Here is a 20,912-nt window from a genome sequence, read left to right on the forward strand (position 1 = left end):
CTGTCTTCGGTCTCCTCCAATGCCAGAGTGGGGCTAAACACAAATTGGAGAAACAGCATCTCATATTTCGCTTGGACAGCGGTATAAATATTGATTTCTCTCACCTCGGATAACCCCGGCATTCCCTCTCTCTCTCAATCCCTCCCCCACCCAAGTCGCACTAGCTTCTTATTTTCACCCTACAAACAGCTTATTTTTTCCTGTTTCCTTTATCGTTGTTATTTTTTGCATAACTTTCAATCATTGTTCTTTATCTCTCCACATCACCATCTATATCTCTCGTTTCCCTTATCCCCAACCAGCCTGAAGAAGGTTATTTGAATCTGAATCTGAATCTGAAACGTCACCCATTCCTTCTCTCCAGAGATGTTGTCTATCCTGTTGTTACTCCAGCTTTTTTGAGTCTATCTTCGGTTTAAACCAGCATCTGCAGTTCCTTCTTGTACATAATTTAACATCCTATTTTAGTCTGACTTGAGATTCAGACCATGCATTCTTCCTATCATCAAATCAGATTCAAATCTTTTAACATTTCCCGCCTCAACCACTTATCAGATGAGTTTATTTTAGTTTAGAGACACAACATGGAAACAGTTTATCTAATCCACCTAGTTCACTTGGACCATCGATCACCCTCAGTTCTATGTCAATTTATATACGAGGTAACTGCCCAATTAACCCATAAAATCTGCATATCTTCAGAATGTGGGAGGAGACTGGAGTACCCTGAGGCAACTCACGCCGTCACAGAGAGAATGTGCAAACCCCACACAGACAGCACCTTAGGTCAGGATCAACACCGGGTTTCTGTCGCTGTGCCAGCAACTCTTCTATCAGCGTCCCTGTGCCGCCCTGCTACTGTTATTGAACATTCCCACCTTGCATTTATTACATTCAGACCCAAGGGTTTCAGCTTCCTTCCATCGACAAGTTCATCTAAAACCTTGTTTGCTGGTTTTCTACCTTGCAGCAATTTTCACTCATTCATCTTCTCTCCCCATTACACCCGTTACCTGACAACCAGCATTTGTCCCCAATGCCTCAACCTTAAAATTAGTCTTCTTTGTGGTCCTTATTTATCTTCAATTCCGCTTTCCTTTCCTCTGTCAGCTATTTCATCAAGCTTTCAGTCTCCACTTTTGATGCAACCTTTGTTTGATTACACTTTCATGAAGTGTCTTAAGATACATTAAATGCAGGATACAAATGTAAATTAGTGTCTCAATATCTAATGGAATTATAACAAGAGAAACAGAAATACTAAATCAGAAGGCCCATCATATCTTTGTATTTTGTGATGGCAATTTATTCAATTTATTAATGTGACCATCTTAATTTCTTAGAAGACAGACACAAAAAGCTGCAGTAACTCAGCAAGTCAGGCAGCATCTCTGGAGTAGAGGAATAGGTGACGTTTTGGGTCGAGACCCTTCTTCAGACAGAGTTGGTGAAAAGGAAACGAGAGACATGAAAAGGTACAGAGAGTTACTGCAGATTTTTGTGTCTATCTTCGCCGTAAACCAGCATCTGAAGTTACTACACATTAATTTCTCAGAAGGCGAGTGAAGTTGCACTATGAATTTGCATTAGAGTACCTAATGCTGTACAGCAACAGTGACCTCTTCTGACCATAACTGGATATTCAGCTTTTAGACAAATATACATCCTCAATTTATTCTCAGGAAAGATTTTGTGAGGCAAGGTTCAACACAATTTCTTCACGTGCTCGCAAATACCTGCTATTCCTTCAGAATAAAAGGACAAACTTTAGAGGGGAGTTGAGGAATATCTTTAGTTAGAGGTCGATGAATCTGTGAAATTCATTGCCAGACTGCTGTGGAGGTCAAGACATTGGGTATTTTTAAGGCGGAGATTGACAGACACTTAATTAGTAAAGGGCCTGTCCCACTTGGCCGTCATTTACGCGACAGGCTGGTGGTGACTGACGCGTGACTGTGGCGCGCGTCTTCATGCGTCAGCACAGCCGTCTGGAGCGCGTGACGTTATTTGAATACCCAGTGGAAAGTTGTTTAATGCATCCCCCCCCCACCCACCCCCCAACCCCCACGGAATATACATGTTTGCTCCATGCTCAGTACAAATGGTATTGGTTTCAATCGCTGTATTGCGGATGGTACCCCGCACTGAGGAAATGGCTAAACACCTATTAATTAAGTGACTTTTGTGCGTTCCCTTGGGGGTGTGGGATGGGGGTTCGAAATGACGAGAACTTGACACGTTGTGAGTGAAGCTGGAACAAAAAATAAATAAATAGGTAAAATAATCAGAGCCGACTCAGCGTATAAGCAAAATACCGAATATTGTTCTTTGATTCCCTGACCTTGCATTAACATTGAACCTTGCGCTGCAAACTCAATTATCGGTGCAGCTACCTGTTGAACAAAATGTTTTAAACTCTATAAAAGAATGTCAAGTGTCTGAATATTCGCAACTTTTAATGAATCATCATCAGCATCAAACGTCGCAGATCTGCCTACCGCAATATGTCACCTACATGTATACAGGTAAATGACAATAGAGATGACCTAGTCTTTGGGGACTTTCTGATTTCAAACTCCTTCGCAAAATGCACCTACATTCCACCATGAAAAGCATGTACAATCAAGATATTCATGATAGTTGTTTCGTACACTATAGTACTGCACGTACGAGGTCAGGACGTCTGCGCGCGTACGCGATAAGTCACGCCGGAGGCACGCGAAGATTTTGTGCACTACAAAATCCTGGAGCGCCGCGTAATACCGCGCACAACTCCATACCCTTCCGCGTTCTCCATGCGACCGTCCCGCGCCTCCCATACGCTACCCGTGCGTCTCAACGCGACAACGAGGTCGCGTAAATGGCGCGCAAATGATGGCCAAGTGGGACAGGCCCTTTAGGATATCAAGTGTTATGGGGAGAAGGTCTAATTCTGCTCTTATGACATGGACTTATGAACTTAGTCGCACAATCATTCTACAGCCAAATTGTTCTCAATTGGGTATGAGCACAGACAGGAACAGAAAAATCTCAAAAGGCCAATTTGAGATACCAAGATAATATTAGTATCCATGCAAGCACAGGAAAAAAAAACGACTGTTAATACTGAGCACAACTGATTAGCATCATTAATTAACATACTGAGTAATTAATTTCCAAGTAAAATAAAAATGAAATCTGCATTCTATATTTCACTAAGGACAATAGAAATCTGGCCAAAACATAGGTAATATGGTTATAGAATGCCTTTCACATCCCAAGACATCAGAAGTACTTCACATTTGGAGTATTGTGAGCAATTTTGAACTCAAGTCTGCGGATAGACGTGCTGGCGTTGGAGAGGGTCCAGAAAAGGTTTACGAGAATGATCCTGGGGGTGATAGGGTTAACGTATGATGAGCGTTTGACGACACTGCTCCTTAGAAGTTTAGAAGGATGAGGGGACCGCAATTAAACTTACCAAATTGTAAAAGGGCTGGATAGAGTGGATGTGGACAGGATGCTTCAGTAGTGAAGAGTCTAGGACCAAAGGGTACAACCTCAGAATAAAGTGACATACCTTTAGAAAGGAGATGATGAGGGATTTCTTTAGTCAGATAGTGGTAGATCTGTGGAATTCATTGCCACAGACAACTGTGAGTGGGGTTGAGAGGGAAGGATAGATAAGCAATGATTGAATGGTGGAGTTGATTTGATGAGCCAAATGATCTAATTCTAATCCTTTGCCTTTTGAACTTATTGATGTAGGGAACACAATATTTCATAGCAGGATGGGGATTGAAGGATAAGTATGATTAGGACATCCATAGAATTACCCAATTCTTCTTCTACCAGTGTCATGCATTTTTATTGATTTCACCATGAGAGCGTTTAGTTTTTACCTGAAGGATGGCCCACCTGGCATTGCAGCAGTCCTTGACAACTTCATTAGTGTTTCTGGAGTTAGACTTGAACCTACAATTTTCTGACACAGAGGCAACTGTGCAACAACAGAATACCACATTCAAATTGTAATATTGTTTAAGAATATATTATTTGTAAAACCTAAACACAAGTAAAACTACTTACCTTCCGAGTCAGAGACAACAAAATGGAATCCATGAAAATCCGAAAGCCAACATGTTCTCCAAATGTTTTTACATAAACCTAAAATGGTTAACATGAAAATTAAATGTCATTAAATTTAACTTGTATTACAAGCTTTGAAATGTGCTAGATGATAATGACCACTGCACGCATGCCTTTTGAATATTCAGCTTCCTGCATTTACATTTCTTTCCTTAAATGTTGATTACAGCACTTTCAGTTACCTCGTGTACTTAAAACTCCATCCCATAAGAGCTCGTATAACAGTAATCTTTTCAATCTAGTTTCTAATCAGGTTTCTTAAAACTATTGTCCATGAATGGGGCAATTGTTCTGCTTTTAAATGTTGTTAAATTACTTTGAACTAGTTAGCATGCAGTAAGTACTGAATACAAGTTGTTTCTTTTTGAATGAAGTAATGAGTGCAACCTGTAACTTTATGATGCATTTAAAGAGTTAATGTTCATTTGCATCTGTTCTATTAATTTGTCTTTTCTTTTGTTTACTGTTGGTAATGGAATAAATGAGCAATGCTAAATTTTGTTGCAATCTTGCTGCTTTTTTAAATGATATCATATGGAATATTTTGTTACTTTGCTGCATACACGGAAATTACTTGTTTTGGCTATATTGTGGACTTTTGTAATATGCCAATTTAATCATAAAGACAAGGAACTGCTGGTGCTGGAATCTTAAGCAAAACACAAAATGCTGGTGGAACTCAGCAGGTCAGGCAGCAACTGTGGGGGGAATGGACAAACGTTTTGAGACAGGAACCTTCTTTAAACTCAAAAATGGTCCTGACCAAAAAACCTCACCTGTTCATTCCCCCCACAGATGCTGCTTGAACTGCTGAGTTCCTACATTACTCAGTTTTGCTTGAAGAGCTGGTGGTTGCCCATCCTCTTGAACCACCGCAGTGCTTTGGGTGATGGTATTCAGAACTGCTGCTGTAGTAGACACATTTCTAAGTCAATATGGTGTGCAAGATGGAGGTAATACAACAGAGGTCTCAATAGTGTCCAATATGACAGCAATCTGCAAGTGATGGTACTTCCTAGTTCTAATTGAGGTTGGTTTAGGGAATGTTGTAAGATGTCTAACTTTTAGAGTTGTTGCAATGTACTCATGTAAGTGACAACAGATTTTCCACCATATTCAGGACTTGTGCCTTACAGATGGTGGCACGGTGTTGGGGTGTTACGAGGCGAATCATTCCCGGCAAATTATCCAGCCTCTGTAACCATGGATTTGTGAACATGGCGTTTATGTGGCTGGCCAGTTTACAGTACAAGATGAATTACTGGTCCTTGAAATCTTGCTTTTTTTGAAAAGCATTCAATTAATATCTAGCTGAACATGTGTTTCTGGAAAGCTTTTCTATTAACTGGTGCTGTTGAAATCTGCTCTGAGTATTTCTAAAAAGGCAGCCGAGACATGCTAGAGTGACCAAAAGGTATGCAATTATATTTTAAACATTTTTTTTAAGATATAAAGGTTACAGTGAGATCAGCATGCATATAGCATGTATAGGATCAATCTGTTTTAAAGACAGAACAAGGAATTATCTGCAGTACCGAGAGGATTGAGGTTTAAATATCATGTCGCTCAAGTGGTTGCTGCCATATTTTTCTTGATATATTTTGCAGCTTAATCATTTTAGTGGCTTTCTTTGAATAAGTAATATTTGCTGTGGATGAAAGGAAATCAGTGAATATACCATACTTGGAGTTCTAAAAGGTATTTGATAAGTTGCCTTTCAGACCCGGGATTGATCCCGACTTATGGGTGCAGTCTGGACTGTGATTGTACGTTCTCCCTTTGGCCACATGGGTGTTCTCTGGGTGTTCCGGTTTCCTCCCACACTCCAAAGACATACAGGCTTGTAGGTTAATTGGCTTTGGTAAAATTGTAAATTGTCCCCAGTTTGTAGGATAGTGCTAATGTACGGAGATAGCTGGTCGACGTGGATATGGTGGGTCGAAGGGCCTTTTTCACACTGTGTCTCGAAACAAAATTAAATTCTCAGATAAATGAACTAAAACAACATTTGCAATTGACACAAAGTTGGATAGGAAAATAAAACAAAGAGGACATAAAGGGATTTAGAGCAGGGGTTCCCAACGTGGGGCGTACGCCCCACAGGTGGGCAATTTCATTTTTAAGGGGGGCAATTGAATGCAACTGAGGAGGTCTTGGTCCAAATTTTCGATTTTTTTTTTTGGATTTTCCATCAGGTAAACATATGTAGTTTATGTTTCAGATGTTATTTTGAGTAAATATTTTTTTTGGGGTAAAAAAGGTCTTTATTGTGTAGTTATTACATAATCACCGAGCCATCGCTCTTCATGTCGCACGAAGCGCGCGAGGTCATGGGAGAACCTTATTATTGCATGTTCTTTTGAAGCAGTTCAAAGAAAAATGATAAGAATTATATATCACCACATGGGGGCATCAGGAGTTTAGAGATGATTAGGTGGGGCATGGCCAAAAAAAGGTTGGGAACCACTGATTTAGAGGTACTATGAATTGGCAAAGACCTAGTAAATGAAGCATGCTTCAATAATATTGGATATTGTCTGGAGTGCTGAGTACAGTATTGATCTCCTTATTTAAGGGTGGACATTAATGCATTGGAAGCAGTTCAAAGAAACCTCACTGGACTAGTCGGTGGGATGGGCTGATTGTCATGTGCAAATAAGTTGGACAACATAAAATTTGGAAGAGTGACTGGAGGGGGTGTAAGTGAATGGAATGTATACGATCCTGGGAGATGTTAACTGAGCGGTTGTGGAGTAATGCAAGCATGAAGACATAGTCTTGATCATATGGCTTCTAAAGTCACTGTAAATGGTGTGGCTAAATAACTGGAATAAATATCGAGGTTGGCCCTACTCCCTCAGCCATTTAGTGAAAATATAGGCAATGCATATCAAAATTGGGATGAATTTCCATTTAAATATGGAAAATCCCAGATAGGTAGTCCTGCGTATCCAGTATATTTTCTATTTTAATAATCATGACTACTGAGCTTTTAGACACAAATTTCAATGTGATTGAACTCACTGGCAAAATAACAGTGAGCCTGAGGTGGTCTATTATTTATGCTCAGGTTGGCCACCAACTACGATTGACTCCAATGTAGACATAAATCAGAATCTCCAGGAGCTGTTGCCAGACATGTGCAGCTCCTCCATATCTTGCAGATAGATGCCTTCTAATTCTCTTACCAAATGCAGTGCACAGTATGAACTCATAAATTAAGGCACATCCGCTTCAGTGTAGATTGCCAAATTTTAACACTCACTGGCATTAAAAATTAGCACTTAGCAGTATGAATACTCATCCCTTCAGATTTAAATTGTTATACACTTTATTTTTTAATTTAGCTATTTTTTAAATTCTTTGCCACAGAAAGCACATTATTTAAGCACTGCTTTTGTGCGATACACAATTAAATATTTTTGATTAAAAAAAGATAATGTGCAAGACTGGGAGGCATGCAAAGTGCTGCCACTGAGTTCAATGCTGATTTTGGCTTCACCTACAAAAAATATTGTGTACACCCGAGACTGAAAACATCAGGGGTTGGTTTAACTTTTGCAGACCTTAAGTGGAGAGCCGAAACAAAGTTTGGCATTAAATAAAGAGGGTCTCCCCACATCTAAATTGGTATTGGGAAATCAAAGTGTCCTTGAAAGTAGACAAATGGTTTTCTTGTCATTTGCCTATCATTGCCACTAGCAACCTACATCCTCAGGCATTTACTTGATTATCTCTCTATCCTCCAGCCCACCACTTGTTCAGCCCGACCCCAAATGCTCATCCGGTTGAACCTTGATAACTCTTCATCAGCTGTGACTTGACATGAGCTTCTAATTCTGCCTGAAATACCATAGGCAAGACCACCCCCAACCCGAGCATCAGCCTATTTATTATTAGCCCTGCCCTTCCCCACAATCCCCTGTCTAATTCATTTGCTCTGCAGTGGTGGAGCTCTTGGAAGAAAGGTTTTTGTGCATGAAGACTGCTGTAGGTCCCGTGGTTCTGCATTGTGCCATTTTACATGCCACATTTCAAGCCCTTTGTCTTTATACATCTGTTCTCTCCCTTTCTTAAACTAATTATTATTTTGCTTTCCATTCGAGACTTAACACAACGAATTAACAATTCTATCTTACACTTTCTGTTTCATAGTCAATACCGTTCAGTTCTAAAATTTGAGTCTGATTCACTGGAGAGACATACCAATCTCTCTGGTGTGAGATAAATAAACATTATTTCATAAATCATTATTTCTGTTAATTAAAACTAATTTGTCTTATGAATGCCATTTAGATCTCTAAATTCAGCATTTTTCAATGTAAAAGATCATAAAAATTCAATGGGGGAGAGCATCCTCGTAATCAGCAAATGCAATTTATTTACTGAGTTCTGGTTCAATTTAGAGATTAACTGTCTCAGCTTAATTGTTTGCATCAGGTATTTATCACATTAAAACTATTGACAGTTGTCTCCATGTGACGTTCAGCACGTGGGCATTTTCTGATCAATAGTTGTCTAATCAATAGAGTGCATTATATTACTGTTTAAACTTAAACCTCCTTCTCAAATTCTCTAATAAGTGTATATTTGGTATGAAAGGTCTCGACCCAAAACGTCACCCATTCCTTCTCTCCAGAGATGATGCCTGTACCACCGCTGAATTATTCCAGCATTTTGTGTCTATCTTCGGTTTAAACCAGCATCTGCAGTTCCTTCCTACATATTTGGTATCACTGTTAAATATGCAGATAAAAATCAATTAAAAATACCTTATTATCTTTTATTGTGTAATGGCACAAACTTTGTCTTTGGCCAAATCTTTTTGCAATTTCTATAGCATTGCGCTCTGGATCCACAAAAGGAAAATGGGACAAATCTCTTTGAATCTGTGGAAAAGACAGGGGACACTGCATGTCCCTGTACCACTTGGTTCCATCTTCTTGTGGACAATTACAGGACTCATGGTACACAGGACCTGGAAGGGAAACATTTATTTACCAATACCTCACAAATAAAATTGAAACAATTTAAAATCTGAGCAGCAAATGATTGAAGTAAAGCAAATATAGCATTAAATAAGGTTGACAATTTTAAGAAAAATTCTACCAATTACATTTTGTTATTCAAGTTTAGTTCTCCTCTTGTTATGAAGGCCAACATGCCATTCACTTTCTTCACAAGACGGTGAAAGCAGTGTACGGGAAGGGTCACGCATGTCCTTCAAAAGAGGGGGGGAGAAGGAGTGAAGGCAACTTTTAAGAAGCAAAAGATACACGGCTGTGATGCTCAGCGTACATTAACATTACTGGTCAGTTATCCTTGTTTCTGAAAACTACTGCTCACATTTGATTTTCCCCCAATGAGCCAATGGAATGAAATGAGCCAGCACCGGCAACAACCTACGAGAACCTTCGACCTCCTGGCAACCTACGGACCTCCTGGCGACCCATCTACGGCACGAGAATTCTCACTACTCTCCTGGCGGCTTCATTCTGGTCCCGCTAATTTTTCAACATGCTGAAAATTTTGCGGCGACCATAATGAGGCCGCGACTAGTTCCCAGAATGCGGGAACACCTCATGACCATGAAGGCTACTCCCTGGCAACCACCCGCAAACATGTGGCGACCGCATAGTCCCCTGCAGTCACCTAAAAAGTCGCCCAAGTGGGACGGGCCCATTACTGTGCTAAAGCTGGCAATGGTCAAATGACTGGATCCACACATGGCTCATCTCTATCATAATTTCTCAAACATGTTATGACGTTTCATTTAAAGGTTTGTGTACTGGCATGTTATACCATTGTGGTGTTCCATAATTATATAATAAACTTAAAGTACCTTTTAAAAAATATGGTGACTGAGCAACATGTGCATCTTGGAATTTAATCTCAATGACTAGATCCCTGTAGCTTGAATACATTCTGTATCTGACAAGGAAAGATCCATCCTTCCGGTCCAATACTTGCACCCAAATGCGAGTGAATTCCTCACCCGGGGAATTCATGTTCACTGTAAATATGTTTTCACCTGGTGAAGAGGTAAAACTACAGGGAAAGGAGAATAAGTCACACAGGTAACAATGCAAAAGTTTATAAACATGTTTGGTTAGACATACATAATGAATTAGCTGGGCTTGTATAGGTTTTAAACAGCCAAATATTACTATATCAAAACAGCAGTTCCATTTAAATATCCTGAACTTTACAGTAAGATTTTTTCAAAACATTTTATTTGTGCAAATGCATATATTTCATCACTGATGATGATCACATGTGGGCAATCACCCTCTATATTGCACACTTGATTAAATTATACAAAATTCTAACACAATAAATTTTAAAACATCTAGAGGCCTTGGCTAATTAGCTGACCCCTAAAATGAGAGTGGTCCTACTGTCAATACTTGTTTTAACAATTGCAATAACAAATCAATCTATTCTACACTGTGGTATTTTAACAGAGACTATATGGTGTGAATAACAATGTCCACACCATATGTGTAAGAAGGAACTGCAGATGCTGGTTTAAACCGAAGATAGACACAAAAAGCTGGAGTAATTCAGGCAGCATATCTGGAGAGAAGGAATGGGTGACGTTTTGGGTCGAGACTTTTTCACACCATATGACCAGTCATTACAATGCACTTGATGCAAATTGGTCATCAATAAATTAGAGGAAATAATGCTACTTGTAACTGAACGTTCTTACGAGAATATAGTTATTAAAAATACATGTGGAAAATGCGGATACATTTGTAGACTGCTATTGTCTTCATTAATTAAATTCATGAAAGACATAGAAGGGTGGAGAGAGGTAAAGTCAAAACATGGTAATAATGAAACACTTCTCAAATTCTTTCATTGTTATTACAGATGAAATAGAAACCATTTGATCAAAATTTGAACCAAACTCTTTGTTCCCCAAAAATCTATTGGGTCAGATTTACAAGAACTGCACAGAGGCGCAGCAATAGAGTTGCTGCCTTACAACTTCAGAGACACTGGTTCAATTCTGACCATAGGTGCTGTTTGTACGGGGTTTGTACATTCTCCCCATGACTTGCGTGGGTTTTCTCCAGGTGCTCCGGTTTCCTCCACACTCCAAAGACGTACAGGCCTTTGGTAAATATTTAATTGTCCCTAGTATGTGTAGGATAGTTAGTGTGCTGGGATGCTGGTCGGCATGAACTCGGTGGGGCGAAGGGCCTATTTCTACTCTGTATCTCTAAACTAAACTTAACTGGTAATTTAATTCTACAATAAGGATGCAAAAACATTACAGTGCCCTCCATAATGTTTGGGACAAAGACCATAATTTATTTATTTGCTTCTGTACTCCACAATTTGAGATGTTATAGAAAAAAATCACATGTGGTTAAAGTGCACATAGTCAGATTTTAATAAAGGCCATTTTTAAACATTTTGGTTTCACCATGTAGAAATTACAGCAGTGTTTATACATAGTCCCCCCCATTTCAGAGCACCATAATGTTTGGGACCCAGCAACGCCATGTAAATGAAAGTAGTCATGTTTAGTATTTTGTTCCATATCCTTTGCATGCAATGACTGCTTGAAGTCAGCGATTCATGGACATCATCAGTTGCTGGGTGTCTTCTCTGGTGTATCATAGCCATCTTTATTGCAGCCATCTTTAGCTTACACTTGTTTTGGGGGCTAGTCCCCTTTAGTTTTCTCTTCAGCATATAAATTGCAAGCTCAATTGGGTTCAGATCAGGTGATTGACTTGGCCACTCAAGAATTGACAATGTTTTAGCTTTGAACTCCATTGTTGCTTTAGCAGTATGTTTGGGATCATTGTCTTGCTGTAGAATGAACTGCCGGCCAGTGAGTTTTGAGGCATTTGTTTGAACTTGAGCAGATAGGATGTTTCTCAGGCATGTGCCGTCAGGGTAGGCAAGGTAGGCACTGCCTACTCTGACTAAAATTATGAAATGGCAATTATTAAATATAAATAGTAAAAGCATGGGAGAATTATGCCTATCCAAGAGATCGATCTCTTAGGTAGGTATAACTCTCCGTGCCTTTCAACCGCAGCACTTGTGACACGTGAAGGTCTGTGCAGCCCACGTGCCGTCAGCACTGCTTCAAGCCGTTAATGACAGGCGGGGCTAAAGGCAGCTGAAATTCTGCCTTTGCAGCATTGCGCAGGAGCAGCAGCCTACTGCGCATGCGCAGCACTAGTTTCTTGGCGGGTTTTTCAAATATGGATCGTCATTATTTTAAAGAGTATCTTAGGAAACAAAGAGTGAAGAATGGAGTTTTTGTACCAATAACGTGGTAAGTATATTTCTTGGTGCTTTATGTTTTTAAATAATGTATTTCCTGGGGTGGGGGAAGCTCCTTTCACAGTGTTTGGGGAGTCTGGCCTGGGGTAAATTTGCGGGGAGGGCAGGAGCGTTGTGAAGGACGGGATCTGGGCCAGTAACCCACTTGCTGCGACGTTCTGGGCACGGAGCCACCGCAATGAGGCGGGGGAGTGAATTAGCTCGGGTGGCTGCGAGTGGCCGCCGGGACCGGACAGCCCCTTATGCCGGTCCCCGCTCACCTCAGGCAGTGCTCTCCGTCTGAAAACCTCTCTCCTGCCGCTCGCCGGCCTCACTCATGTCTGCCACTTCCCGCAAATCCTTAAATTTCGACTGCGCTCTCAAGGGACCCATTGAGGTTACTCGGCTGTCAGAATTTAAGGATTTGCGGGAAACGGCTGATATGAGCGAAGCCGGCGAGCGGCAGGTGAGAGGTGTTCAGACGGAGGGCACTGCTAGAGGTGAGCGGGCCAGCAGAAGGCGCTGAAGTGGCAGCCAGTTCTGCTGTCAGGTCCCGGCGGCCGCTCGCAGTCACTCGAGCTGCTTCCTTCTCCAGAAGTGGCGGTCAGTTCTGCCGTCCGTGCCCCGAGCGCTGCAGCAGCGGTGAGTGAGAGAGTTACTGACATGATCTCCGACTCCCTCCTTCTCAACACTCCCGCCCTCCCCGCATCTTTAATCCCTGGCACAGTCTCTCCACACGCTGTGAAAGGAACTCTCCCTCCAATTGGACTTGAGTTAGTATTGTCATTCAATAAGATGACAACTGATTCAACTTGTCCAGCGGTGTGCTCACCTCTAGCAGTGCCCTCCGTCTGAACACCTCTCACCTGCCGCTCGCTGGCTTCGCTCATGTGCTCCCGTTTTTCCCACCATCTCTCTACCTGCCTTCATCCTCCATCCCCCACCCATTCAGTAAATAAAAAATGAAGGAGATTTAGAAGCCTTGGGAAAATTAAATTGTTACTTATTTTAATTTTTTACGGAGAGAACAATCTGCGCATGTGCGGTTTAAGGTTTTTTTTAAAGCTGACTGACTGCCTACCCTGCCTGAGTAATTACCCACGGCACCTGCCTGATGTGCCTATACACTTCAGAATTCATTATGCTACTATCAGCTGTTGTATCATCAATGACGATAAGTGAGCCAGTACCTTCAGCAGCCATATATGCCCAGGCCAGAACACCCCCACCACCTTGTTTCACAGATGAGGTGGTATGCTTTAGATCTTGGGCAGCTCCATACTTCATTCTTGCCATCACTCTGATATGTTCATCTTCGTCTCGTCTGTCCACAAGACCTTTCTCCAGAACTGTGGTTGCTCTTTTAAGTACTTCGGTTTGGGTTATGGTATGAGTGCAGGCAGGTGGGACTAAGGGGAAAAAAAGTTGTTCGGCACGGACTTGTAGGGCCGAGATGGCCTGTTTCCGTGCTGTAATTGTTATATGGTTATATGGTTACTTCTTGGCAAACTATTACCTGGCCATCTATTTTTGCAGCTAACCAGTGGTTTGCATCTTGCAGTGTAGCCTCTGTATTTCTGTTCATGAAGCCTTCTGCGGACAGTGATTGACAAATCCATACCCGACTCCTGAAGAGTGTTTCTGATCTGTCGGACAGGTGTTTGGGGATTTTTCGTTATTATAGAGAGAATTCTGTCATCAGCTGTGGAGGCCAGTCACTTTGCGATTAGTAAATTCGCCAGTGATCTATTTCTTCTTAATGATGTTCCAAACAGTTGATTTTGGTAAGCCTGATGTCTCTAACAGTTTTATTCTTATTTCTCAGTCTCATAATGGCTTCTTTGACTTTCATTGGCACAACTTTGGTCCTCATGTTGATAAACAGCAATAAAATGTTCCAATGATGATGGAAAGACTGAAGGAAAAATCAGGTGCTGAGAGCTCTCTTATACCTGTATTAAGGAGGCAATTAAACACACCTGAGCAATTACAAACACCTCTGAAGCCATGTGTCCCAAACAGTATGATGTCCTGAAATGGGGGGACTATGTATAAACACAGCTGTAATTTCTACATGGTGAAACCAAAATGTATAAAAATACCCTTTAATAAAATCTAACAATGTGTACTTTAACCACATGTGATTTTTTTCTATTACAAATCTCAAATTGTGGAGTACAGAAGCAAATAAATAAATGATGAGCCTTTGTCCCAAACATTATGGAGGGCACTGTACATTGCTTAATCAAGATACTTGCGTGACATTTGGGAAACTTAAGAGGTTGTGGCATTCCCATGCGTCTGTTGTCTTTGTCCTTCTAGGTGCTAGATTTTGGAGGTGCTATTGAACAAGCCTTGGAAAGTTCCTGCAGTGCATCTTGTATACAATGCAGCCACAATACATTGGGTGTGAAGTGTATGATTAAAGTGGATGCCAAACAAGCATGCTATTTAATCCTGGATGGTGTTCAATTTATTCGCTGCTGGAACTGCAATCAATTTAGGTTTCCATAGTTGCTCCTGAAATTGGAAACTTCCGACTCAGGCAAAGGTGCTACCAGTGGATAATATCTGAAACTAATACAGAAAATAACATTGTGCAGGAAGGAACTGCAGATACAGGTTCAAACTGAAGATAGACACAAAAAGCTGGAGTAACTCAGCGGGTCAGGCTGCATCTCTGGAGAAAACGAATAGGTGATGTTTCGGGTCGCGACCCTTCTTCAATCTGAAGAAGGGTCTCGACACAAAACATCACCCATTACTTTTCTTCAGAGATGCTGTCTGACCCGCTGAATTACTACAACATTTTGTGTCAATCTTCAGAAAATAATATTGCTATGTCTCTTTGTAAAGTGTACTTTCTATTTTACCTTTAAAAATGAAGGGCTGAAAATTTAAAGCAATCTCCCTGAAAATTGTGAACCCCAGTTTAACAAACTTAAGAGTTAGAAATAGAATTTAGTCATAGAGTGATACAGTGTGGAAACATGCCCCTCGGCCCAACTTGCCCACACCGGCCAACATTTCCAAGCTACAATAGTCCCACCTGCCTGCGCTTGGTCCATATCCCTCCAAACTTGTCCTATTCATGTACCTATCTAACTCTTTCTTAAACATTGGGATAGTCCCAGCCTCAACCACCTCCTCTGGCAGCTTGTTCCATACATCCACCACCCTTTGTGTGAAAAAGTTACTCCTCGGATTCCTATTAAATCTTTTCCCCTTCACCTTGAACCTATGTCCTCTGGTCCTTGATTTCACCTACTCTGGGCAAGAAATTCTGTGCAACTACCAGATCTATTCCTCTCGTGATTTTATACACCTCTATAAGATCACCCCTCATCTTCCTGCGCTCCAAGGAATAGAGACCCAGCCAACTCAACCTCTCCCTATAGCTCAGACCCTGTAGTCCCAGTCAAGCTTGACAATATATTTCCTATAACATGGTGCCCAGAACTGAACACAATACTCTAAATGCGTTCTCACCAATGTCTTATACAACTGCAAAATGACCTCCCAACTTCTATACTCAACGTGCCAAAATCCTTTTTGACCACCTCATCTACCTGCGACTCCACCTTCAAGGAACCATGCACCTGCAATCATCGATCCCTCTGCTCTACAAAACTACCCAGAGACCTATCATTCATTGTGTAGGTCCTGCCTTAGTTAGACGTCCCAAAACTCAACACCTCGCATTTCTCTATATTCTCTGTATTTTTATATGTTACATGTTACACTGAGGGCGGCATGGTGGCACAGCGGAAGAGTTGCTGCCTTTCAGCGCCGGAGACCCGTGTTCGATCCTGACTACGGGTGCTGTCTGTACGGAGTTTGTATGTTTCCCCTGTGACCGCATGGGTTTTCTCCGAGATCTTCGGTTAACTCCCACACTCCAGAGACATACAGATTTGTAGGTTAATTGACTTGGTATGAATGTAAAATTGTGCCTTGTGTGTGTAGGACAGTGTTCATGTGCGGGGATCGCTGGTCGGTGCGGACTCTGTGGGCCGAAAAGCCCATTTCCATGCTGATCTCTCAACCAAACTAAACACTGTAATATAATCAATCTTCCAGGGAACGATGGAGTTTAAAAGGAGTAGGAAATATAAAAACATACCTGGCTCCAACTGCAAACCTACCCATATTACAGTCACCTGGACGGCAATTACAAACCACAACACTGGCTCCAGCCACACCACTAGCCCCCCTGACTCTGACCACAAACTCTGCTTGCACCCTGGATTCTTGGCTCACATTCCAGCTAATGAGAAAGCTACCACTCTGATTTCTAAAAATTCGGATGTTGGATTGTCAGATGAGAACAATCTCATGCAGATGTAAAAAATCATGTCAATTCACATAATGGGTTCATGGTCTTTGAAACGCAAGAGAAAATAGTCTAATCCGCAGGTGTGACTATTTTTATTCAGTAGATGGGTATTACAGTTCTTTTCACAGCAGTGGTATATTGTTGAACATTTTATTGCACAACTATGAAATTATATTACTTAATGTATCTTAGGGCATAGTTGTATAATTGCATTCTGCAGAGTTTCCTTCTGAAACCAAATCTGTTCTCTTAAGTGGACCCAAATGATTCCATTGCATTATTTTAAAGAGCAGGGGCATTAACTTTAGTGGTCTGGTCAATATTTATCTCTCAATAAACATCACAAAAACATTATCTAATCAATAACTATCACGGTGATTTAGTGAACTTGTCAATCCATATTTTCTGCATCAGGTAATGACTACACTTCAAAAGCCATTTTACTGATCATATTGCAGTTTAGGACACTGTGAAAGGGTTGTGATATATGTTTTACAACTCACAGAATGATCGGAGCTGAAGCCATGAGCTGGTCAAGTCTGTACTGTCACTGAACGCGCATTCCAGCTAGACATGTCCCACCCGCACATGTTCTCCACACCACCGTGCTACCTGCAAATGCCTTCCTTTTAGCTACATGCCCAGTTCCATTTGAAGACTACAATCAAATCTGCCTCTATTTCCATCTCTGACAAAACATTCCAGACCCTAATGACTTAATGCATAAATATTTTCATCCTCGTATCAATTTTGGTTATTTTACTAATCATATTCATTCTATAACCCCCTATAACCCCTGATCCTCTCTCCACCCATCTATGCCTTTCATGAATTTAATTAATCAGACTGCTGCACGACTCCTATGCTCCAAGGAGAACAACTCCAGTTTCTCCAGTCTACCCTTGTAGTTTAAGCCCCTCATCCCCGAAATGATTTTGGTAAATTTATTCCGTATCACTTCAAATGCCTTCATACCTTGTACAATAGACATAATACTCCAGCTATGGCTACACTAATGTTTCAGATAACTACTTTATGACTTATTTGCTACTAGTCTGTACGGTGCTATGTACAAAGCTTATATCTTAACCATTTTCCTCAACTTGTTTCATCACCTTTACTAAATCATCCATAAAAACCCATAGGTCTTGGATTCTTGCATCTTTTAGAATGGTGTTTTCAAATTTTGATTACCTCTTTTCACCATTGGATTTCACCTGCCACCTAAGGGGCTCAATCTACCAGCCTGTATAAATCTCCTTGAAGTCTACACCATCGGCTTCATTCTTCACTGTGCCCCCAAATTTGTCATCTGCCAGTTTGAAAATTGTTCACTGTACACCAAAGTCCAAATCATGAATACATACTGTGAACAACAGAGACCCTCGTACCAACCCCTGAGGAATTTCACCAGATACTTACAATAGTAACTTACAGATAACCTTTCACCCCCATTTTTTTCTTGTTCCATAGCTGATTGTCTATCCATGCTACGTCAGACCTTTTTTTATTCCACAGCTTTAAATTTTGTTTCTATTGTCACATTATACCAAATGATTTGTCATAATAAACACCAATCTCTTGGTTACTTTGTTAAAAAAAAACTAGCAACTTAAAATGGTCGTCAACATATTTATACAACCATTTTCTAATCAGTCCACACGTGTACAAAGGACTGCTAATTTCAATATTCCTGATTACTGTTTCTAAAACTATCCAACCATATTGGTTAAAGTGACTTACTGACATTCATTTGGCTTATCATCACAACATGTTTTTAAAACAATTTTGCAGTCCTCAGGTACAGCCTTGTACTTAAAGTTATTTTAAAATGATTAAATGTATTTAAATTATTATATCCAGAGCCTCTGCTAATTCCTCCTCTCATTCCACAAACAACTTAGATATTATCCCATTTAGAGCAGATGATTTATTACTCTAGTGCTTCTTTATCAACTATAACTTAATCAACTCCTAATCACATTTATTTTGTGATGAAGCTCCATGCAAAGAGCAAAGTATTCAGTTAGGAGTTCAGACGTGCCCTATTGTCTTTGAGAGTAATTTTAACTTCTAATCAGTCCGATTTCTCTCACAACAAAAAAAGCAAATTAGCCTGGGATGCATCTTTTATGGCTTTATTTTTGAACATACAAAAATAACAACAGTGGGCTTCATTACAATTAATATTTGCCTTGCTATTCAATGTAAACATGGCTGAGGTGCTTCAGCCTCATCAACTCTTCTGTGCCAGTTCCCCATAGTCCTCAATTCCTTGATCTTTCAAAAATGTTTTTTTTTCCTCTTTGAATACTCCTAATAATCCTCCATGGTATAGAGTATCAGTGATTCTCCACACTCTGTAAATTGAGTTTGGTCTTCATCTTTTTTGGCATCCATGGAAGTCGAGCTTTAATTTCCCAATTCTCTGCTTTATGGGAATGTACATAGAAAAAATCATCACTTTAAAGACAAAAAAAGGACAAAGCACAGGCGCAACTCAGCGACTCAGACAGCATCTCTAGAGAACCTATATCAGTGACATTTCAGATCAGGACTGGAAAGATCACCTATCCTAGAGGTGCTCCTTGACCTGCTGAATTACTCCATCACTTTGTGTCTTTTTATGTCGACCAGCATTTGCAGTTCCTTGTTTCTATCACTTTAAAGGCCTCCAATTCTTCAATTACATTTTTCTCTGTCAAACTTTGATTCCAGTTTACTTGAGCTACATTTGCCATCATCTCACTGAAATTGACTGTACTGACTTCAATCTCAAAAGACCTGTATCTGTTACTTAAATTGTTCTGGCTTATTTCCAAAAATTAAGTCTAGACACGTCACCTTCTTCATTCTTTCATGTTTCATCGCTGGAACCCAATTGTCACCGTGCAGCCTAAACACAAAGCTGCTTTACAGGTTAAAAAAAATGTAAAACATGCTCTACTTACTTGACATTGTCTTCTGCAACAGCCTGAATATAGAAAAAGCGAGCTGGAAGGACTTTTTCTGCATCCAAACCTGGACCCCAGACTAAACATCGCTTTGGACTTATTTTGGTTATACTTTCAATTGTACGATTCGTTATTATAACAAGAAAAATGCAAAATAACCATTTCTCTGGCATTGTAAAATAAGTATTGATGTACTGTTTGCAATGAAGTAGGAAAATGGTTCAACATATGAAACAAATTATAAATACACTTTATAGGTTCAGCCACTAATTTAACATTTTAATCTCCTTTAAATGACACCATCAAAGTTTTGTAGCCTATTCTTTCCCTGGTTCATACTGCCGACCAGACGCCTTCTGCAAACATCCATTGTGATCAGATCCCAGGCTCTGTCGGCGCAGCGCGATGACGTTTCGTATGTGCCTGATTGGACGGGCTGGCCGTGGGCGGTGCATGCTGGGAAATGTAGTTTAATTGATAAGAAACCAAAGGTAGGGATTAAACACAAAATCCTAATAGAAACAAAATGCTGGAGTAACTCAGCGGGAGATAATGAAGGGTAAGGTGTGAAAATGGCAGATCAAAGGGAACAAAGGTGAAAATGTGGAATAGATCATTTTGCTGGGGGAATTAACAATGAAGCATACAGAGATAAAATGTAATCAAGGGCACAGTCAGACTGGTTGGAGAACTAGGGTGGGGGAGGGATGGGAGAGGAGATGCAAGGGCTACTTGGTTAGAGAAATCAATATTCATACCGCTGGGGTGTAAAATGCCCAAGCTAAATATGAGGTGTTGTGCCTCCAATATACGTTGGACCTCACTTGGACTTTGGAGGAGACCCAGGACAGAAAGGTCATTGTGGGAATGAGAGGGGGAGTTAAAGTGTTTGGCAACCGAGTAGAAACTTATCTTAACTCCATAGATGCTGCTGCACCCGCCGAGTTTCTCCAGCACTTTTGTCTACCTTTGATTTTCCAACACCTGCAGTTCCTTCTTAAACACTTAGAAACTTATCTTCATTGTGCGAATGTTACATACAGTGAGGACGGAATTACTGTCAAACAGTGGGGTGTGGGGGAACGTTTCCGATATGTCCCCAGCCGTGGCCCACACGCCAGAGATGCTGCCTGTCCCGCTGGTTACTCCAGCATTTTGTGTCTATCTTCGGGGTAAACCAGCATCTGCAATTCCTTTCTACACAT

The 20,912-nt window shown here is 40.7% G+C and overlaps 1 protein-coding gene across 2 annotated transcripts in view; it reads right to left on the reverse strand.

Moving 5' to 3' along the window:
* Positions 1-20,115, reverse strand: part of poglut2 (protein O-glucosyltransferase 2) — a 56,289-nt gene extending 36,174 nt beyond the window's left edge. Inside the window, exons 1-4 of one of the 2 annotated variants that reach the window (XM_055637369.1) lie at positions 19,705-20,115; positions 9,971-10,176; positions 8,901-9,106; positions 4,069-4,146 (exon numbers count right to left, since the gene is read on the reverse strand). In XM_055637369.1, the coding sequence (XP_055493344.1) occupies positions 4,069-4,146; positions 8,901-9,106; positions 9,971-10,176; positions 19,705-19,880 (666 nt within the window). In that variant the 5' untranslated portion in view covers positions 19,881-20,115. The remainder of the gene's footprint in view (positions 1-4,068; positions 4,147-8,900; positions 9,107-9,970; positions 10,177-19,704) is intronic. The other variant, XM_055637370.1, reaches the window with a different exon arrangement.
* Positions 20,116-20,912: the final 797 nt, after the last annotated feature.

Source organism: Leucoraja erinacea, chromosome 6 (assembly GCF_028641065.1).
Source record: "Leucoraja erinacea ecotype New England chromosome 6, Leri_hhj_1, whole genome shotgun sequence".
Classification (NCBI taxonomy): domain Eukaryota; kingdom Metazoa; phylum Chordata; class Chondrichthyes; order Rajiformes; family Rajidae; genus Leucoraja; species Leucoraja erinaceus.